This window comes from Hermetia illucens, chromosome 5 (genome assembly GCF_905115235.1).
Source record: "Hermetia illucens chromosome 5, iHerIll2.2.curated.20191125, whole genome shotgun sequence".
NCBI classification, from domain to species: domain Eukaryota; kingdom Metazoa; phylum Arthropoda; class Insecta; order Diptera; family Stratiomyidae; genus Hermetia; species Hermetia illucens.
Genome location: NC_051853.1, coordinates 76,768,690 through 76,791,927, shown reverse-complemented (window position 1 = coordinate 76,791,927; position 23,238 = coordinate 76,768,690). Strand labels below are relative to the sequence as shown.

The window sequence follows — 23,238 nt, the reverse complement described above, 5'->3', positions numbered from 1 at the left end:
TCAGGATCACATCTCAGGAAACAACCTCTAAACTGCGCTTACGATGGGTAGACTGGGCTGAATTTTACAGAAGAGGGAAAAAGCAATTTCTAATTAGGAAATATGTTGTGAAGGTTGAAAGTAACTGGTATTATATAAAGAGAATATTGGGTTCAATAACATTCAAATCGAAGATTTCTAAATAACAGTCATCTTGATATTTCGTTTTCCGGGCCAATTTCCTCAGTGCTCAACATAAAATAAAAAGATCTATAGACGTTTTATGAGAAACAGAAATTAACCTCAATAAAGTTTGGCACAATAACAAAACCAGCGCAAACAGTCAACATTTCAACCTCAAACGTCAACAATGCCGCGAAAATCAATTTAACTCGCAATCCGACAAAGTGAAATATGTCTCAGAAAACGGTAATTTAATTGCTTTATTTAACCGCAAGGGATACTCTTCAAAATATATTTTAGAGAAAATGGTTCAAATCTGTATTCGCGGACGATTCCCTAAACGAAGCTCCAACACCCTCAAAGAAACCGCGGCAAAACGATACTATTGACCTTACTCAAGACGACGGTGATGACTGTTCAATCACTACACCTTCGACAAGAAGACCCAATGAATCAAAAGTAAAACCTCATACACTAAAATCGATCAATCCAACCTCATCAAATTGGATAGAACGCTTTGAACCTCGCACTGTTACCGATTTGGCGGTTCATCCTAAAAAAATTGCAGAAATTCAAGACTGGCTGCGACATTATGAAGCTACGAAAAAGAAGTATCCAGGACAGATGCTACTTATCACCGGTCCGGCTGGATCTGGAAAAACGGCCACCGTAAGAGTTGTAGCGAAGGAGATGAAGTACGAATTGGTTGAGTGGATAACGCCAGTCGATGTTGATTTGGTGAGAAGTGCTCCGTCGCTTGCATATAATGAAGACAACATGTACAGGGAGTCCCAGGTGGATATCTTCAAGCAGTTTCTCTTCAAATCGTCGAGATATTCTTCCCTGTTTGATTCCGTGCAGAGGAGGTTGATTCTAGTGGAAGATTTCCCCAATGTGTTTGTACGCGATTCGGGAGGATTTGAAGATATATTGCAGTAAGTAGTTTATTGTTCTTTGGCTTTGGGTTTCTATAATATAATTGACTTTCTTAATGAGTTGCATATCATCTTCTTTTAGTCTTTGTCCCATTCGTCAGTTTTGTCAAATCGAATTCGTCTGGTTATAGGCTTGGTGTGTGTGGAGTTGAGAGTCTCAAATCATTACCTAACATATCAAGCCATCGTTGTTTCGTCGACCTTTAGGCTGTTTCCAACGATTTCGATGGTCAGACTAATCTTAATTCTTGTTAGCACGAATCACATTACCAGAGATACCTCTCGCAATTTATCCGGGATGGGTGGAGCCCCATATCGATTGCGAATGCCCACATTTTAGGCGCACTATTGGCGTGTTACGCCATTGATCCAGGCAACATCTTCGTCTCCGTTGCCGCGAAACGGCGTTCTGGCCTTTGGTAGTTGCTCAATATCATAAAGGATCGTATTTTTTAGATACTAGATTTGAAATGTTCGTTGATCCGTAGATCGCAAACAATGCCAATTATGGAACATCATTTGCGTGCTTTGAATCACAGTGATAGTACCTATTTCATTAGGGTCGGTCGTCAAAAACTCAGGTTTAGTCAGATTCAGTTGGAGACCGTACTGCATGGGGCGATCATTTCACTATAGATTGCGGTAGAAAAATTTAACAGCAGGTGTTGTCGCAGTGCACGTCAGAAGAGTTTGCGTGGCACACGGTCAAACGCGGTCGCTAGGTCCAGGAAGGTAGTATAGAAAAGGCAATGCTTTTCATGATGTTTCTCCATGAGTGACCTCGCAAGCTATGCTGCGTCAATTTGCGCCTGATATCTTCCTCCAGAGACAGTAATGAGATGAAGCAACAATGCCGCGAAGGTCCGCCAAATTGTCGATATCCTCGTTATCCTCACGGCGTGTACCCACATTCGCCACAGAAATATTTTATTGGCCTATTCTGTAGTAAATGTTACGCCGATGCCCTACATGATGGGTTACAAATATAACGATGAAAAGCTATTGTTAAAAATAACTTTTTTTGCGGGTAAGGTGAACAATTTGCACAAATTAAACGCAGTTTTGACAAAAACATCTTACCGTCTACAAACTACAAATAGAAGACAATATCTAACCTCATCTTACCGTCCTTATTGGAACCGAAACACGTTTTGATTTATCCGCTATAAGTTTGAATTTAGACTTTAACTTTCTGTTTTTCATCTCGTGCTTTTCCGATTGCTGTTTTTCAGTGGCGTGGGTTGAGAACGAAGGGAAGCAATATTTCTTTAATTTATAGAGTTGAGCTTTTAAAATCATTTTGAGTAGTCAAAACCTCTCTCGTTATGGTTTGAATTTAGAAGTTCGCTATTCTTCTCCTAGTCCTTCCTAAAAGTTCCACCAAGGTGGAAAGATTGTTGCCCATGTCCGTGTTTAGCCTTTTTTTGGGGGGATTTTTCTAGATGTGTTTAGCTTCACTCCTTTCGAAATATTGGCGTTGTCAAACGGCAAATGGTGTCCCTGCTCTATTATATGTCTGACAACCGCGGAATCTTTGTGGGTTAGTCTTCATTTTAGCGGCTTCGGCCTCCTTTATATGTTCTAATGCCCTGGTGTGGACTAACCGTTTTGTTTGCCCTACGTAAATCTTGTCGCAGCCTGGGCAGGAAGTCTCATAAATGCCGATTTTTTCCGCACACTTTTTTTGTCCTTGACTGAATGTAACCGGGTCCTAAGTAGGTATCGTCTGCTAGACGAGGTGATCCGGAATCCACGTTTATGTAGCTGCCTTTTGAGGTTCTGCGTCCGACCCGAATAGGTTAATGTTATCCATTGCCTAGGTTCCTTATTCACCTCCTGGAGGAGTGTTGAAAGTTGTCTTGAGGCCTGTTGTATCCGTTTTTCTTGGCTGTTTCCAGGATGTAGTTCTATTTATTTTCTCCTCATTGTGCGGTGTTGTGTGAACTATAAAGTTATATTATCATCAACGGGGCAACAACCGGTATTTAGTCTAGGCCTGCCTTAATAAGGAACTCCACACATCCCAATTTTGCGCCGAGGTCCACCAATTCATTATCGCTAAAAGCTGTCTGGCCACCTACGCCATCGCTCCATCTCAGGCAGGGTCTGCCTCATCTTCTTTTTCTACCATAGATATTGCCCTTATAGATTTTCCGGGCTAGATCATCCTCATCTATACTGATTAAGTGACCCGCCTATCGTAACCTATTGAGTCGGATTTTATCCACAATCTGACGGTCATGGTATCGCTCATAGATTTCATCGTTATGTAGACTACAGAATCGTCCATCTTCATGTAGGAGGCCAAAAATTCTTCGGAGAATTCTTCTCTCGAACACGGCCAAGAGTTCGAAATTTTTCTTGCTATGAACCCAAGTTTCCGAGGAATACATGAGGACTGGCAAGATCATAGTCTTGCACAATAAGAGCTTTGACCCTATCGTGAGACGATTCGAGCGGAATAGTTTTTGTAAGCTGGAATAGCCTGAACGTCTTGGGTCTTTCTTCCCATGATGTCGATATCGCCAGCATAGGCCAGTAGTTGGGTGGACTTAAAAAGGATCGTACCACTTGCATTTACCTCAGTATCACGGATCACTTTGTTGAGAGCCAGGTTAAAGAGGACGCATGATAGGGCATCTCCTTGTCGCAGACCGTTGTTGATGTCGAATGGTCTTGAGAGTGATCCTGTTGCTTTTATCTGGCCTCGCACATTGGTCACGGTCAACCTAGTCAGTCTTATGAATTTCGTCGGGATACCAAATTCTCTCATGGCCGTGTACAGTTTTACCCTGGCTATGCTATCATAGGCAGCTTTAAAGTCGATGAAAAGATAGTGCAACTGATCTCCATATTCCAACAGTTTTTCCATCGCTTGCCGCCGAGAGAAAATTTTATCTGTTGCTGATTTGCCTGGAGTGAAGACTCTTTGGTATGGGCCAATTATGTTCTGAGCGTATGGGACTATCCGGCCTAGCAAGATAACGGAAAATATCTTATAGATGGTACTCAGCAACGTGATATCTCCATAAATAATATAATTTCCTGTAGATGTCGAATTCAAAATCCCCTTTTTCCCGGATTATTTTTAAGTCTAGGAACGGTATCTGCTCTTTTCGATCTGTACATATTACTAAATACTTTTAGACAATAAAAAGGAAAAATATCTTTTAAGGTAATCTTTTTTTCTCGTTAGTTGCTTTGAACTCCACCGAGGTACTACGAACGAGGCCGTATACCGTTTTGGCCTCTTGTTACAGTACCGCAACTATAATAAAGTTTTAGCATGGTAACTGGTTTCTATTAAAATTATTTATAAGCCAACCAGATAGCATGCAATAACATACATGAAATAGATACTTGCTATATAATAATGCTTTATAGTTGACGATTTGTAATGAATATCAATCAATTCTTCGATTTTTGGACCGTTACTAATTTAGATAAAGCTAATACCGGTCTCAAATGTTCAGATGATTTTTCCCGTGCCTTTCAATGGCTTTATGAAAATTGTTTAAATCAGAAAATAGCAGACATAGCCCACAAAAGAATTTGTTTGAAATAATTAGACGGTTTTTGTTTTTTCGCTGATATTGTTTATTTTATTTGTATATACCGGTGCTTCGCGAACTATTTGTTCCCTTCATCAGTGCTACCTGGACGTGTATCATTCAAATGATTTAATCGCTAAAGACACTGCAATATTACATTTAGATACCTTCACTTTCCATTGATTCAATAAAGACACTTTCAATTCAAAAATTACTTAAAATTACTATTCAACGCCACTTTTAACTTTAAATTACATACAACCACTTGCAAATTTACAACGTGCAAAAAACTTCACTATTCAATAAACTACAAATCAAATGCCACCCCAGATAAAATTAGAAACTTATGCATTAGCTGTTCATTACGATCGGAATCAAATTGGAAGTTTTGTTCATTCGATCGCACCAACACACCACACGCTTCATCCAGCAATCAATTCTGCTGCTGCGGAGGCAAATAAAAAAAAACCTTCACAAGAATGCAGTTCATCGCATTGGCTTCACACAATCCATGAATTCGCGATGAACACTCGACAATGAAATGAATTTTTCAATGGATTTTTAAAAATGTTTTAAAATATCTCAAGGAATGTATGTTTATCCCAAAGAGCATTTTCTGTTTCTATTGTGCTATAGTTCCGTCTTACTGCTGTTAAGAAGCAGAAGCTTGACATTTTCTTAGAGTAGTATCTTCTGTTATTTTTCTTTACGATATTTTGTATATTTAAGCAAGGGAAGCAATGCTTCCATTATTATTATTATCTGTCTGCCGCATGCACTTTTCACGGAAACCGCTACACTTCTTGAGGTGAAATACCGAAACGCCAACAATGCCTCGGATAGGGATTGACCTCACGCTGGAGCCCTTTGGCTATCGAAAACGAACTATGGTTTCTGGAATGTACGCACAAAGTAGCGAGGGTCCTCAGAATGCTTGCTTTCTTCAACTTCATTCAATTCCAACGAAGTAAGCGAAACATTCTGGGGCTTACGCTTAAGATGGTAGGATTCTGGAGAGTACTCCTCTTCTTCTTGCGGCACTTATGACAAGTGCTTTTGTACTCTGAAAAGTCAAGTGGTAGCAGACGCGAAACCGTTTTCGGGTTGCTTCTGATGGATGGATGGATTTCTAAAAGACTGCATCAGGCATCATTCCTGTCCAGGTTCACCAGCATCACAATTGTACAATGCTAAGCACCAACGGAGACTTCCAATATAGTGGAAAAGGTTGTTTTCTACAGCAATTAAACGCAGTTCAATGTCTGTTACTATTGAAAAATATGTACACCGGCGCTCAAAAAAGCCCAGTGCGCCAAACTGGAAGTGAACATTCAAAGAAGTCGAGTAAGCGTGAGGATAAGAATTAATTCCGAATATCTTTGCGCAATTTCATTAATATATTTCTTTTTTTCCCTTAACGTGTGATACACTCAAAAGTTATCTTAATTTTGTTTTTAAAAATGGTGCTATATTTATTAAACAGTTCAATTTTCGATATTTATCACTTTCGAGTTATTTTATCAAGAACATTTTATGTAGTAGTGTTTTCACGGGATTTATAAGGTCTTCTTCAAGAACAAAAAATTGCATTCAGCTTAAATTACAGTGAAAGGTTAACCCAGCTAAATTAAAGGTGGTCTTATAGTTATGGAACGTACTATAGTTAACTTGACACTTTCCCGCGCTTTCATGTAAGCATGGCGCCTTCTTCATTTTTGGCTACCGGCACCGCTGTAGCCAATTTTTTTGATCAAAATGCCTGATAGAGACATTGATTTTCTCATTGAAATCACTCGGCAAAGGGATCAAGGCGCTTCTACATACCCTAGAAAAGTAACCATATATGAGCATCTGTTCCTCTCCGGGAAGGCAGACCATTCATACAGTGCGGCCTTCCTATGTTCAGAAATATGTGGGTCTTTTCTGCTGGGGTTCGTGTCATCATTCCTGTGTCCCATTAAATGCCGCCTTCAGACTCACAATACGTGCCTCATGTAGGCTCTACGGTTTGAACTGCTCTATGAAGGCAGCGCAAGTGTGACCTTGTCTAGATTATTACACTGGATAAAGATCTCATTCGCTCTTGAACATGTACTGCAACATTCTCCACAAGTAAATCTTTTACTCCAGCTTTTCTCTCACCGAAAGTTTTCAGCTCCAACATGCGATTCCTTTACCAGTCGCAAAAAAATCAGAACGATCGGTTTTACGGTGAATTTAAGCTAGCACAGGAACGTGGGCACGCGCAATCGCACCAGGCGCGTAAGTTTTACCAACTAATCAACGGAATGGTGCCATAAACAACCCAATCCTCATCCTGTCGAAAGAAAGATTTTCCACCGTGTGGGCATATTTGAGCGATGGGTTGAGTATTTTCATGAACTACTCAATAATCAGAATATCGGCAAGTTGAAGGTTTTGTCAACTAAAAACGATGGAGAAATTCTGCCATCGTCAAGTCTCGTTCGTTGACTCGGTCTAAGAGTCATAAGTCGCTAGGAGCCGATGTAATTAGAGCCGAACTGTATATGTATATGTAGACGACCAATTATACCAAGCGTTTAATTAACTTATGCTCAAGATATGGGGCAGTGAATCAATGTCACAGTTGTTGGCAGCCAACAAAGCCTATTTCAGTTTACAAAACTTTTCCGTTCGAAATGAAACGCAACTCTCTTTTATCTAACTATTATAAATATCCAATAAAACCCCCAATAAAAATATATTATGATGTTCTCCTTCTAGTTTTCTAGAAGGTATCCACGGGACTCTATAAGGTCTAAGATGCCCCTGAACATTATGTTAATAGATATCAAATTTTAGCATAGTGAGATTTAAAGTGACCTAAAATAAAAGCTTAATTTGGTCAACCTGATTTACTTCTCTTTATAAGTTCATTTTGGTGCCCATCAGCTGGAAATTCGATTGATGAGTATCTTTTTCGTTGATTTGTTAAATTGTATTCTTATTTTTTTTCAGAAACTATCGAGACTTTGGAAAATCGCCGCTTATATTCATCGTCACCGACTCGAAAAGTAAACAATTGAATTTAGCATATAATTTGTTTCCAGATAATATTCGTGGCCAATATCAAATTCCAAATATAAGGTATGTAACAGTTTTTCATTATTTAAAATATCATTTTGAAAACAGGCAAACAGGAAAAAGAGCTGGTTATTTTATCTATTATATTTGTAAGAGTAGGAAGCGCGCCAACACCCGTCCAGTTGTCGCACTGAAGATGCGTGCACTTCTCCGGTGTCTTAACGGTCATACCATGCCCTTCCATTCCCTGGGAAAAGTCTCAGGATTCGCCAATAAGTGGAAGTCGCAATTCTGTAGGAAACTGCAGGGTCTATCATGAATAGTTCCATGATAAGATCATCAAGCTAGACGGCTTTACTTCACTTGAAATATTAGGGTTTGATTTGAAGCAGTAGTCCAGATCCACATATTACGGTAGCTTTTCATTTCATTCGTTGTAGGCACAGCTTCACTGGATTTTATACGGTTGAAAATCATAGTGAAGTGCCAACTTCACCTATTAACTAAAAGTATTTTAGCCGACCATCGAAAGATTTGCAACCATCTGCAAGTTCTTTCGTGATACTTTTCAGGAGATACTCCTAGCCGAAGTTTAGAAATCTAGTATGTGAAATTGTATTTAAAAAAAGGGTCATTAGTTTTCTAACAAAAATAGTCGGGATCTAATAGCCAATGGAAATATTCAGAATTTAAAACGTTTTAAATAATAAAATATCTCTGGAGTGTTTTCCCTTCAAATGTTTTAATAAAACTTTATCTGTTCGGCTTCTGTCCGTAGTTCATAGGGTTTTAGATAATAAAATATTTTTTCGAGACAGTTCGTGAGTGTTTTTTATGAAAAATATTTACTAAAATATTATTTTCTACATAATTCCGGCTATGTATGGTGCAAGTTTTTAGGTTAAGTTCTTTTTTCTGAATCTTTTTAGCATAGAAGTGCATGTCGACGGAATACTTTATTTAAGCTACTTTTGGGTTTGATGGTCCTATAATGTCGTAACGGTCTTGAATGAAGTGCTCTAACACACTTCAAGGCCCTGATCCAACATGGATTGTAGCGCCAACGATTATTATTATTAATATCAATTGGCCATCGAGATCATGCGATTTGACCCTTTGAGATCTCTTTCTTTGGGGCTTCGCTAAGGGTCGTATTTTTACGGACAATCCTCGAACTTCAGAGCACCTGAAGAGCAATATTCGTCAAGTTATGGCTGAGATAAGACCCGAAATGTTTGGAAAAATCATCAAATCGTCTAGAAGTAGATATTTAAATAATATTATGTTGTTAAATACAAAAATATGGGCAAAATTCGTAAATGGGCGCAAAGTGTCTTCACTAATAATATAATAACAGTGTGGTTTTAAGTGCGGATCGGATTGACGGCCTCCTTTTTGTGAACGATCCGTCTGCGGATGGAACAGAAAATGCTGCCCCGGGGTGCTTTGCTCCAGGTAAACTTATCCATGCGAATGTGACTGGTGTAACATTTACTGATGATTCCACCCGTTGCAATGAAGTTTGTTGCTACGACAGAAGGACGAAGTATTCGGCAAACTGAAGGATTTTATAACTTTTTTAATCTTTCACTCGAATGTCAATTATTTTTATTAATTATGACGTCAGTATCTTATTTGCATAGCTTATGATGCGATAAATTTGCACAAATTGAAAAGTTTGAACTGGTATAACTTTGAAACTAATAGCCGGAATTTTCGTTTTAGGAATGATGGGGTCCTAAGTCCGCATCAACTTAATGCTGGACCGGACCAAATGGGAAGCAACTTACTCCCTCTTTCCTGGTCCACGGACCCCTCGCTTAGGGCTTGCACCCAAACTTCTCAAAAAAGTGAAGCGATGGCGGCTTAACGGTCCGTGGACCAGGAAAGAGGGAGTAAGTTGCTTCCCATTTGGTCCGGTCCAGCATTAAGTTGATGCGGACTTAGGACCCCATCATTCCTAAAACGAAAATTTCAGCTCTGGCCAAGCTCTGGTCAATAAGGCGGATTTGCGCTCAATATAATTCGTAGTCATGTCGTATTCTACGAATTATATAAAGGAGCACTCAACATCTGCGAGCCGCTACGGTCACGCTGCTCCCAGGGCAGAGGTGAGGCAGCGTCTGACGATTTGCCTCTGCCCTGGTAAGAAACCGTAAAGCCGCCATCGCTTCACTTTTTTAATAGCCTAAAAGTTAGTAATATACTATTAGTAAGTTTATTTGAGCAGATATTGGAATGGGACATATTTTGAGGCGTAGATTTCATATAAGCGCATCACCCTTTCAAATTGTTGGGTTGGTTAGTTCCCAAAAATAAGTCCTGTCTCACTTTTAGTGTGCAAATTCTAACTGCTTACTCGCGCACTTTACAATCCACGTCAAAACTAATATCAGTTTCGGGAAGCATTATATCCGGTGAAAAAAAAAATGTTTTCTGTCCGTATGGGGACACCATGTAAATTTATGTCACTCACTATATGCGTGGGATTCTATAGTTTCCATCTGCTCACCAAATTTAGTTTGAAACCGTTAAGCCGTTTTGGAGGAAAGTGCGTGTAACAGACCGAGAGACAGTGAATCGATATTAATAGAGTTTGGCGAGTTGCTGAAGAGTTTTGGTATCTAGCATCAACTGACGGTCCTCAGCATCCCGGAAGAGTTTGAACCATGAGCCCCTGGGGTTCGATGTGGATCCACCGAGAATATCGTTTGCGATGTACGATTTTTGAAAGATCTCAAAAGGCAGAAAAAGGTCAAATAAATATTTTTAGCCGGAGCAAGTGGCGGGTATCATCGGAACAGACGCTGAGTCGTATGTTAATAGAAGAATAGAGGAGCTTATGTTGGCGGAAGATACTTTGACCTCATGCTGAACCCAATTCCATTTCTAAAGTATTAGTTTCGACGAAGTGTAAACCAGGAAGTTTGGTAGGCAATCGAAGATTTTCCACATATTGCATGCACAGCGGAGATTTCTGTTAAATCCGCAGCCTCTGATCCAGAAAGGGACCAACGGATACAGGTGATGGCGGCGAATTTTGTTCGACAGTAAAGTATGACGTTTAGGATATGGTGGAGCGTCCGAAAAATCTGACAATGACTAGGGTGGTCGCAATTTTCAAACGTCCTGAAATGGATTATGGCGAGATCTTCACTGTTGTGGTGAGTTTAATGAACATAAAAAAGTTCGACATCTCCACTACTGAACGGTGTTATTGAAAAGGGAATTCTCACGGAGAACCCCGAATATATCGAAAAAATTCTAAAGTTCAGCATAAAAAGGAAGTATGGATCCAATGACATTATTAACAAGATGGAATAGCTGTTGACGGGGTTACTTTCAGAGAACAGGGATTGAAGAGGTCCTTGTATCCTTGTATAAAGTTGTTTGTTTGTTTGACGGTTTCTCCTTTAATAACGAAGACCTTTTTTCAAACTGTTGTTTTTTATTTTTCAGTGTTTACTTCCTCTAGCGGAAGATTGGACTTCAATAGATCTTTCGGTTTTACGACTAGATCTATGTTACATGACTTTTCACACAATGAAATTAGGGGTAGAAATTACAGAAAAAAAAATTTGCTGAATAATAGCCAACACTGAGGTGCTGCAAACGAAATATAACTCTGTTTAATTGGTTGCGCCGATAAAAATGAATATTTATTATAAATATTATGTCGACATAAAATCTTCAGGGGAATCTAAGACTATTTCTTACAAGAGATCCTCCATCCATCCAAACCAAAGCATGAAATATATTCCCAATTGGTCATCTGCTACAAATTCCAAAAAAGTGGAGCTGTTTCGTAGTTTATTCTCGCGTGCGCTACTGTTTGGCTACTTTTCGTCTCCGGCCACGCTTTTTGCATCGTGGTGGAGACAGTGTGATGTTTTTCAAGTTTATGCAATCGTTTATAATTATCGGACTAAAGTCACGTTTACTGCTCAAAGATTTCCGAAGGTTTGTTAGTTTCACAGATTTACCTTGCACAACCAACCCCTGGGCGTAACTTGGTGCTTTTGTCCAAGGCACCTTATAGATGAGTTCAAAAGCACCAGTAGGAGCAGTTGGATCTGAAGGTAAATCAATGACAACTTTAACTAAATCTTCTAAAGCCCGCGGACAAATCCTTGCCGTAACAGAAGTGGATGGACTCATATCGGGAGTCGCGTTGATTTCTATGAGGACGGGATCAAAATTGGTTGTCAGCATAAAGTCACATCCATACAATTCGAAAGTGTTCGCTGCAAGGTCTATGGATTCCAGGCTTGACAGAACGACCGCAATAATGTTTTGCTGCATTTTAGGATATATCTTTTCATTCCAAATGTATCCTTTGTCTATGCTTGTTAGGTAGTTTTCGAACTCCATTAAAGTCCACATGTTTTCGGTGGGAAGGTGTTGGTCACGTTTCCCGTTTGCATATTTGGACTGAACGGCGTTGTTTGTCAAATGAACAGCTTCCCGTAAGTCTGTGAGTGCGAATTCTTGAGAACTGAATCGCAGATAACAGTCTTGATACATCCAGATATTAATGGCATCAGTTAGAGTTATGAGAAAGTATTGCCGAATGTCGAACTTCGTTTTGTAAATTAGAAGTGGTCGTTCTAGAAAAAGAAAATCATGTTAGTACCTGATTGAATCATTTGAAGACGAGTATTTTTAACAAACTACTGCTCCTCACCTATATACTTCTGTACGATGTATCGCAACTGGCAATTCTTCCTCACATAAGCAATGATTTTGGTAAAATCTGTCATTAGCGCAATCCCAAATGCTCGGCATTTGTTATATGGCTTGACAATCCAAATGTTGAGGTAACCATCCATTTGTAGTGTCGGCCATACCTTCTTTGCACTAAACAGAGTTTTAGCTACACCTGAAAGCGCACGATTTTCTTCTTCTTTTGTTGCACTAAACTTCATATCCTGTTTTATGATTTTGTCGGAATCCTCAATAAATCTACGCCATTCGTAATCCGTTGGAATCAACATGTCTGTAATATTGCTGTCAAGATACTCATTTAGCTTCAAAGCTATGGCCTCTTCTATTTGCTTCACTGCAAAATGGATGGATGATACTTTCGCTGACACAGTCCCAGTATTGGAAAACAGCTCGTGAGGATCATTTTGCTCATTGATGAAAGTCAGTAGGCTTAAGCACTGGGTCAATCGATAGTCATGTTCGAATTCGTGGATATCGGTTTTTGTTGTCAAGCGATGAGTTTTCGGCGTGAAGACTTCAGCTATTCCCTCGATTGTGTTCCAATGGGAGTTTTCTATGCAGGATAGAAGTCCTTCCTTAGTGCAGAAATCTAAGGACCTTGCTCGCTTTATACGATTTCGATACGGCTGGGTATAGTTGTTAGTTTCAGGAGTGTTTTTGAACTGCCACACGAAATAGGCAGGATATTGACTTAGCATTCTTGAAACCGCAGCCTTTTCGTACATATTTCCGTCGGTTGCATACTTCAGCAAGCGATGCTGCGAAAGATTTTGTAGACTATCCTCTTTTACCGATTTCTCAAGCCAACCGCGTTGTAGCAGTGCCCTCCGTACTTGCGGATAATTCCCGCGAATTGTAAAGATCTTTTTTTGATGGAAGGCTTCGATGACTTTTGTTTTATAGAACTTATATCTTTCATAAGCGAAAGTTTCATTCCTCCAAGCTTTCTGGCCAGGAGCTGGAGAAGAATGGGGCAAAGAAGGCGTTACAACCTTGGCAACTATATTCTTGTTTTTGGTGTCCTTTTTGAAGCTGTCATCTGTTTTCAGGTCGTAACTGATGAAACTGAAACTGTCATTGATAATACGAGACGTATTGTCCCAATATGCATTATTTGAAGTTGGACTTTTCTTAGTCGGTAAGGTGCGCCCAAAATCTTTTGAATTCGACATTTTCGGATTTAGGATTCATGTAAGAACTGGGAATTTAGACTCGCCCAATATTAACAAGAAATTTAGTGTAAATATCAATTAATAGTTTTCAATTTTGATTAAAAGATCCATGTGCATCACGTTCGACTTTTAGTGACAGAGCAAGGCCTACTGTTCTTACTTCAACTAGTAGAGCTGAACAGCGTGTTGCTTGCCTTGTCTAGGGTTTTCCAGGTTTTTGTTTGCCTTACAGATATAAGATTTTTCTGAGGACACGAAACTCCGTCCTTGGAAATGTAAGCGATGAATGATTCCTTGTCGTCTTCATCTTGTTGGAATTCATAATCCCTTCCTTGCGAAAAACCGTTTCTTCTCTGTTTCTTACAATACTATGTAGATCTTCAGATGACGCAAAAAATTTTTGCAAATCTTGGATATCCGCCATGAACTGGCAGATATCTTTGTGACTGCGGGACATTTCAATGAAGATATACATTTTCCAAATAAAGTTCTGAGAATTTGTCACCGCCGTTTAGCACATTGAGCTTTTTTTGTCTGTTCGGCCCCAATATCGGCCAGAAACAGCGCATTTGTGTGACGATCACATGCATCTCTGTGTACTGACCAAGTTCTTCGTTTGAGATAGTGTCAGGCCAGCGTACTCCGATGACACTTGACAGCTTGGAGCTTTTGCATGGCAGTGGAGTTCACTTTCCATGTGTTACTCTCATATATCAACACAGACAGAACACTATCGCAGAATAGTCTTAGCTTGACTTTGTGTTGAGATTTCAGACAGGGCAGCGAAAGCGGATCTAGCGCATTTAATCCAGTTCGGTGGCACCGTCGGCAGAAATCACGGTTCCTAGATATACAAATTGACCGATGTTTTCGATTCTCTGTTCATTAATGCAGATAGGGAGAGGGTCATGACCCGTCAGACTGAGAACCTTGGTTTTGTTGGTATTTATTTGCAGTCCAACTCGACTTGCCTTTCTTTTCATATCCAGAGCCATTTGGCCAATGTCCATTACCCAGTGAGAGACCAAACAGATGTCATCAGCGTAGTCGAAGTGTTTGAGGAATGATGCCATCATCAATTGAATTGCTCCACGTCCTTTGAACAATGCAGCATGAAGAACGTCACCGATAACAAGAAAAAATAGTATCGTTGACAGGATACAACCCTGGCGGACTTCGCTTTGGACCTCAAAATCCTCGATCCCGCACGTGACATTTTGCTCCATCATATGTCTCTCTGATGTATTATCAGAGACATATGATTAGAAATTGATAAAAGTGGCTGATAGTTTCATCCACGCAGAGAAAACACATCAGACGTTACCTCATCTCTATTAGTTTCTCCGGAATGCCTCTGCTCTTCAGTTATTCATCATAGTGGATAAGAAGTCGACCGTTTGCGTCCTTCACAGGATCATCGAAAGATTTGCGACTACATGCAAGTTCTTTCGTGATACTGTATACATTCTTAAAATTATTGCGATCTGCGGCATCTTCCGCTTGCCTGACCAGTGCAATAGCAAATTCTTTCTTGTCATGACATACACTTCAACCGCTTCCGTTCATTGGTCCATTTCCACGATTCCGCAGTCAGCTGGATCTTATGACGCCTCTTCGGGACTTGGTCGACGATCTGTGTAGCACCCGAGAAAAGAACATTTTTCATGGCTACCCAATGCTCATCGATATTCTCAGACGGGTTACCGAGTATATCTGCCCTCCGATCAGCAAGATAGTTCTCTTACTGTCGAGCGACAGCTGGATCATACAAGTGGCCGATGTCGCAGCTCTCCAACCCTGCAAGAATTAGCGGACGCAACGCGCAAGCGAACGTAAGCGGCCATGAGATGGTTATACCTTTTGAAACCGATGTCAGCACCTCTATTGTTACGCACATCCAGGAGACAGCTCTTAAATCTACTGCTGATTGCGATTTGATTGCTCGTATGGTGCCGGTCAGTTAAAACCCAACTGACCTTATGGCATGGTCTGTGCCGTAACAATGTGCCACCAATGACGAGGCGGTAGAAATGTGGAAATTCTCCTTCTCCACTATATCGCAAGTATCCGTTGGTGCTTAGCATTATACAATTATGATACTCGTTAACCTAGACCGCAATCTTGCAGTTAGAAGTCTTTCAGAAACCGACTCCCAGGTCAAGAGAGCGTGCCTTGCGGCAGCCATCAGAAGCAACCCGATTTCGGATTCGCGTCTACTACCACTTGGCTTTCCAGAGTACGAAACCACATTGCCGCAATAGGGAGAGGAGTAAAGTGCCACCATCTTACTTCGCTTAGATCCGGAATGTCCAGTTTATATCGCTCGAATTTCCTCTCAAGTTGGGGAAAGCGAGCTTCTTGAGCCCCGTCGTCGAGGAGCGTGCGCACATTTCACAAATCAATCAAACTATAGACACCGGTCGTTGCCGTGAAGTCAGTGCCTATCCGAGGCGTTGTTGACGTTTAGATATCAACAAAGTTTCGAAATTTGCAGTTTGCTAGCCCACACATTTCTGTTCCTTTTAGTCGCCTTAACCGATTCTTAGCCCCCCAACTCACAGGACTATTATTAAACTTTGGTACAATAACATATCAGAAGCTGAACTTTATTCGTTTTTTTTTATATCTCTTGTGGAGCATAGGACATCCATTCAGTCTCTGCTTTCTTATTGAAAACTTTCTCTGCGCCCTGTTCCTCTAGGATAACCCAATCGTCGACTATCCACTGCATTTTCACATTTTGCACAAAATAACGAAGGTTCAGCACCCTGTCGGCAGTAATAATATCGCCCAAATTAATTGATGTCTTCAATGATCCGCCTAGTAAATCAAATAAGAAGAGTGTGTTGACCCGCCAGATTAAAAACTTCAGTCTTACTGATGTATATCATCAGTTTAAATCTGCTTGTATCATTCTCCAAATCTAGAACCATTTTTCTAAGATTCAGGGCTCAGAGAGGGAGCCCGCCACTCCTCTGGATAAGGCAGTATAGAGAACATCACTGATAATTAAATGAAGTAATGTCGGCGGCAGAATGCAACCCTAGCAGATTCCGCTTTGTACTCCAAATTGCTCAAAAATTTTACTTCAATGTAGTACCCGGCATTTTCTGATCATATGCCGCTCTCATAATAGTTATTAGTTTCTCCCGGGTGCCCCTTCTGTGTAGTGAACTCCAGATACATTTTGAACATTATGTGCTATTCAAAAATGGTTCCCGGGGTGTTACTGTAGGCAGTTTAAGGGGATTCAGTGTGCCAACAAGTCTGCTCTTTGTTAATTAAGCTTTCGGGAAGTTGCTTGATGTCCATTAGTCGACCTTAAACGTCCCTCAGAAGATCATCGAAAGATTTGCGACTACATGCCAGTTTTTTCATGATGTAGTATACGATTCGGAAATGATTGCCATCTGCGGCAGCTTTTGCTTTTCTGACCAGCGCAATTACGAATGTCCTTTTGTCACCGCTGGTTTGGAGCTAAAGCACGGCACGCTTGCCACCACTCGTGGCAATTAATAGAGGCTTCAATTCCTTCCGTTCGTCTATCCGCCTCCATAATTCCAAAGTCAGCCAGATCTGCGCATCGCCCGAGAAAGAGCACCTTTAATGGCTGCCCATTGCTCATCAATATTCTCAAGCGAATTATTGAAGGTGTCTACTGTCCGACCAGCAAGATAGCTCTCCATCTGTCATATAAGCGGTCGATGTGGAACTTGCGGGTCGCAGTTCCTCAATCCTACGAGAACAGACGGATGCAACACGCAAATGAAAACAAGCGACCATCAGGTGGTAATCCCTTTCTAGGCTGGTGTTAGTGTCTCGTGTTACACATATCCAGAAGAAAACTAAATCTGATGGTAATCGCAATGTGGTCAATTTGATGCGGTGTCGGTCAGTGAAAATCTAACTGACCTTATGGGAAGCTTTATGTTCGAACAATGTGCCACCAATGACGAGGTGGTAGAAGTTACAAAAATCTACAAACCTCGGAACATTATCGTTACGGTCGCCAAGTTCGTGTCTCCTCATCACATGTCTGAAGTCTTTTGTATTTTGTTCTCACTGCCTAGAGGAATTATACGGGTCAGATAGTCCAACCTGGTTTAGAGCAAATTCCTATCTGGATTTGTGCATTGTTGACGCGCGCCTGAGCTTTAATCTTATGAATCCTCAACGGAAACTACAGACTCTTCGTTACGATAGCGACTATTACGCTATTCTTATTGAGGTTCTGTTTAATGGACGAACAGTTCGCTTTTTGCCGATGGACAACGGCGTCCACAAGCCGAACTTCAAACAGATTGGAAGAAATTCCAAAGGAGGTTTATTCAGGGATATCGAGGGTAATGCCTATCTTTTGATGGGGAAAACGATAGTACAATTGCGACAGCTGACAAGAACTGAAGCCACGAGGAAATACTTTAGTATTTTTCAAACTGGAGAACTTGACGCTGGAGCACAATTGAACAAGTCGTTCTTAAGATTAAACCCCGGAATAATATGGAAGGATATGAAACTGCAGCCATAAAGCGTCCAAAAAAAGTGAAAATCGTTCTGCTCACTCGCGTCAACAAAATCTATGGGAGATATGGAAACTATCATCCTCCCATATTGGTTGAGTGCAAATCACTTCTTAAGTTTGTGCGGAATCTTATCCGTTAATATTACATAAATGAAATGAACTCCCAATGGTTGGAGAAGTTAAAGGGTGTTTCACCAAGCGATTCAGATTTCATGTTTACAGTCCTCCAGGCCCTCCAGGCTGCTCTCATACCAAATGATAATGTGGTTGATTACTTTGTCTCATGTGGGGAATTAACCTCCATATTTAGACGGCTAAATAATAAGATCTCATCCGGTTTAGATGGCATTGCCAATGTAGTTCTCAAGCATTTACCGGACATTGCCAATCGTAATTATTGCTTCCTGTTCAATAATTTATTGAACAATTTCTTCTTTCCAGGACAGTGGAACAAAGCACGAGTGTTCCCAATCTTAAATAGAGGGAAGGATTCATCCAGTCCTAAAAGCTACCGCCCAATCAGTTTGCTGCCTAACATCAGCAATGTATTTGAGGTTTTGGTATTGAAAGCCTTGAACGGGCATATCAAGAGAAAGAAATTATTGTCGAATGCACAATTTGGATTTCGATTTGTAGGTGGTTGCCTATAGACATGGAGAAGGCCTTTGATACTGTCTGGTTCGATGGCCTGATGGGTCATGAATAACGAGTTTCCCAATCATCTCGTAGCGATGATGTGTGGCATACTGAACGGCAAATGCTTTGTCATCATTATCATCATCAACGGCGCAACAACCGGTATCCGGTCTAGGCGTGCCTTAATAAGGAACTCCAGACATCCCGGTTTTGCGCCGAGGTCCACCAATTCGATATCCCTAAAAGCTGTCTGGCGTCCTGATCTACACCATCGCTCAATCTTAGGCAGGGTCTGCCTCGTCTTCTTTTTCTACTATAGATATTGCCCTTATAGACTTTCCGGGGTGGATCATCCTCATCCATACGGATTAGGCGACCCATCCATCACTGTAACCTATTGAGCCAGATTTTACCCACAACCTGGAGGCCATGGTATCGCTCATAGATTTCGTCCATCCTCATGTAGGGGGCCAAAAATTCTTTGGAGGATTCTTCTCTCGAACGAGGCCAAATGTTCGCAATTCATCTTGCTAAAAACCCAAGTTTCCGAGGAATACATGAGGACTGGCGAGATCATAGTCTTGTACAGTAAGAGCTTTGACCCTATGGTGAGACATTTCGAGCGGAACAGTTTTTGTAAGCGAAAATAGGCTCTGTTGGCTGCCAACAACCGTGCGCCAATTTCATCACCGTAGCTGTTATCGGTTGTTATTTTCGACCCCAGATAGGAGAAATTATCAACGGTCTCAAAGTTGTATTCTCCTATCTTTACTCTTCCCTTTTGACCAATGCGGTTTGATGTTGTTGGTTGGTTGGTTTTCGGTGCTGACGTTGCCACCATATATTTTGTCTTGCCTTCATTGATGTGCAGCCCAAAATCTCGCGCCGTCTGCTCGATCTGAATGAAGGAAGTTTGTACGTCTCGGGTGGTTCTTCCCATGTTGTCGATATCGTCAGCATAGGCCAGTAGTTGGGTGGAATTTAAGAGGATCGTACCTCTTGCAGTTACCTCAGCATTACCGATCACTTTCTCGAGGGCCAAGTCAAAGAGAACGCATGATAGGGCATCCCCTTGTGGTAGACCGTTGTTGATGTCGAATGGTCTTGAGAGTGATTGCGCTGCATTTATCTGGCCTCGCACATTGATCAGGGTTAGCCTAGTCAGTCTTATCAATTTCGACGGGATACCGAATTCTCTTTAGGGGCGTGTGCAATAGATAGTGCAACTGATGTCCATATTCCAACAGTTTTTCCATCGCTTGTCGCAGAGAAAAAATCTGATCTTTTGCTGATGTGCCTCAGGTGAAGTCTCTTGGTATGGGCCAATGATGCTCTGGGCGTATGGGACTAGCTGGCCTAGCAAGATAGCGGAAAATATCTTATAGATGGTACTCAGCAACCTGATACCTCTTTAATTGCTATACTGTATGATATCTCCCTTTTTATGTATGAGGCATATAATGCCTCGTTGCCAATCGTCAGGCATTGATTCGCTGTCCCATACCTCGAGCACAAGTTGATGAAACCACTTGGTGTAACTGGTCGCCTCCATATTTAACCAGTTCGGCTGTAATTCCATCGGCTGTATAAGGCTTCATCCTGCTGACTTGTTTGTAAAACCTGCGCGCTGGTGCGGTTGCTCCCTGTATTTTTCTAGTTCACAGACTTGTTGATTCTCCTAGGTTTCCTTTTTCCGTCTGTGAAGTCGCTTCTTCGCTCGGCGGAGTTCGTTATAAGTCTCTGCGCGTGCCCGCGTTCTTTGAGAATGCAACATTACTCGATATGCGGCATTCTTCCGTTCCGTAGCTAGCTTACATTCATCGTCAAACCATCCGTTCCGACTTTTTTTGCGGCTGGGGCCAAGCATCTTTATGGCCGTATCAATGATAAAGTTCTTCAGGTGGTTGTGAAGATCATTTGATGATGCTTCATCTCCAGGATCTCTGTTGATTGCGGTTATTGCGGCATCCATTTCCCTCATATAGGTGTCGCGAGGGGCTGTGTTGTGGATGGCTTCAGTATTCATTCTCACCTGATTGGCAGAGGGGATTGTAGGTGGTGTCGTAATTCGAGCTCGGAGCACCATGCCAACGAGACAGTGGTCCGAGTCTATATTGGCCCCCCTATATGTTCTGATATTCATCAAGGCTGAGGGGTGGCGGTGTTTAATCAGTACGTGGTCAATTTGGTTGAAAGTGGTCCCGTCTGGGGAGGCTCACGTATGTTTTTGAACCGCTTACAACAACCATTTCGTGCGATACTGCTAACTGGATAATGCGTAGTCCGTTATCATTGGTATCCATATGAAAGCTATGGGAGCCGACGTATCGCCTGAATACGGGCTCCTTCCATACTTGACTGTTGAAATCTCCAAGTATGATTTGGATATCATACTTGGGACCGGCTTCGAGGGTCCGCTCAACTGCCTCGTAGAAGTTATCCTTCTCCGACTTTATGAGGTTTATATTTTTTAACTTGCCTCGCAAACGCAGAATGCATAGCCTTTCGCTTATATTTTCAAAGCCAATAACAGCAGGTTTCAATTTTGGCTGACTAAGAAACCTACTCCGAGCCATGGTTTACTGGATGGCCGCTATAATATATGGTGTAGCGGCTCTTCTCCAGGAAACCGGTCCCTATCCATCGCATCCCTTGCAACGCTGTTACATCAGCCTTATATTGGGCCAGGGTATCGGCTAGCTGCTCAGCAGCCTTCGGTCTATAGAGGGAGCGCACGTTCCATGAGAAATTGCGCAAATCGTTAATCCGTTGTCGTTGCCGGGTTCGTCGTTGTAAGATCCATTCTGTCCGAGGCTCCTTTCGTGGTTCCGTAACATCGGTTTTCCGTGTAGGGTTGTCAGCCCTACCCAATCCCCAACTTGGAGGATCAGTTGATACATTTTGTCTCCGTCTGCAGTTTTTCATAAAGAAAGAACTCCCAGCGATCACTGGATCACGTGGCGGTGGAGATAGGGTTTGGTAGTAGAGCTGTTGGTGTTGGTTAACAGGCGTTTCCTAGGTTTTATGCTCCATCGTGGGTTCCAATCCACAGACAGACTGAAATCTCACTGCTAATAGAGAATTTCATGTTCTGAATGGGTTGTAGGAAGAAACAGTCACTGCGCCTATACTTTTTGCAGTATTTGCCGGCGAATTACTTGTTTGAGTTCAATAAATCTGCAAAAAAGTCGTTGGTTGCCTTCGCTGATGATTTGATAGCCTACACGGTACATAAGAAGGTAACTGAGCAAGGTCTTCTCGAAAAGCTGGCGGATGAAAATCAACGGGCAAAACTGTGAAGCGATGCTCACAGTGGGCATAATGTTCATTCCATTTTTTTGTCAGATTGTTTTCCATTCATTTTTCTCAATCTACATTATTACTGTTCGAGATTTGTTCTAAAGAAAAATGATTCTGAAAACGAAAACGAAAAACAAAATGATACTGTTCTTCTAGTTTAATTTATCTAATTTGTTCTAATTTTACTTTCAGTTTCAACCCTGTGTCCGCTACGTTAATGAAAAAAGCATTAAGTCGAATATGTAATCTGATGCAACAAGATGGTTTCAGTCAATTCTACAGAGTTCCAGCCGCCAATGTTATTGAAAGTATCAACCTGTCGTCACAAGGTGACATCCGAAATGCGATTATAAATTTACATTTTGCATCATTGAAAGGTGGGCTGTTTTCTATTTTGAGCTACGGTGGTTGTTCCCTTTTCTAACAAACGATTGTTTACAGGTGCCCCGTCTCTGGAAACGAACAATTTAGTCAAATCCAGCAAAAACCAAAAACAGTCAAGTAAGAGATCTTCTGCAAAATCATTGAAATCAATTGGTCGAGATGAAAGCATAACATTGATGCACGCGCTGGGACGCGTTTTTAATCCAAAATGTAACAATTTTTCTTGATTAATTAGATTTTATAATAATTTTTCGACTACAATGGATCGTAATTTTAGATGAAGAAGGCTCCAAACCTCGTAAATTCCTCCACATTCCCGAAGATTTAACCGATGCATTTTCATCTGAACCCAAAATGTTTGTTGATTTTCTACACTCGAATTACTTGGCGCATTTCAGTTCTATAGAGAATGCCCTGAGTGCCGCTGATAGTCTCAGTTTGGGTGATATTTTGTTGGCTGAATATCGTGACGACAGTGTAGGACGTTTAGGATTAAATGTAGCAATTCGCGGATTAATGGTTTCGAATGAAAAACCTGTTAGTGGCTGGTTGCCAGTGAAAGGACTCAAAAGGGTGGAGAATCAAAGGTTATTTCAATTATGATAAAAATTTGACAATAGGAGTTAAATTTTTACTGTTATTTCAGGGGGAAACTGGAGGAAGAATTGAAAAAAGTAGGCGTCAAACATGAGTTATCGGCAAATGTTTTAGTGTCTGACTATCGAACTTATGTACGAATTATCAAGGCGGAGGAGACGAACTAGTGTTCCTTTGTATGGTTTAAGTTTATAAATTATTATGTACAC

The 23,238-nt window shown here is 41.1% G+C and overlaps 2 protein-coding genes across 2 annotated transcripts; one reads left to right on the top strand and one right to left on the bottom strand.

Moving 5' to 3' along the window:
• Positions 1–38: 38 nt before the first annotated feature.
• LOC119656649 (cell cycle checkpoint protein RAD17) lies at positions 39–23,238 on the top strand. Its single transcript, XM_038063111.1, has 7 exons — positions 39–408; positions 463–1,097; positions 7,628–7,756; positions 22,241–22,425; positions 22,490–22,642; positions 22,710–23,019; positions 23,079–23,238. Exons 1-7 carry the CDS (start codon positions 394–396, stop codon positions 23,194–23,196), a joined length of 1,545 nt encoding a protein of 514 aa, XP_037919039.1. The 5' UTR covers positions 39–393; the 3' UTR covers positions 23,197–23,238.
• Positions 11,306–13,657, bottom strand: LOC119656648 (tubulin glycylase 3B-like). Its single transcript, XM_038063109.1, has 2 exons — positions 12,378–13,657; positions 11,306–12,300 (listed from the first exon to the last, which is right to left on the bottom strand). Exons 1-2 carry the CDS (start codon positions 13,588–13,590, stop codon positions 11,519–11,521), a joined length of 1,995 nt encoding a protein of 664 aa, XP_037919037.1. The 5' UTR covers positions 13,591–13,657; the 3' UTR covers positions 11,306–11,518.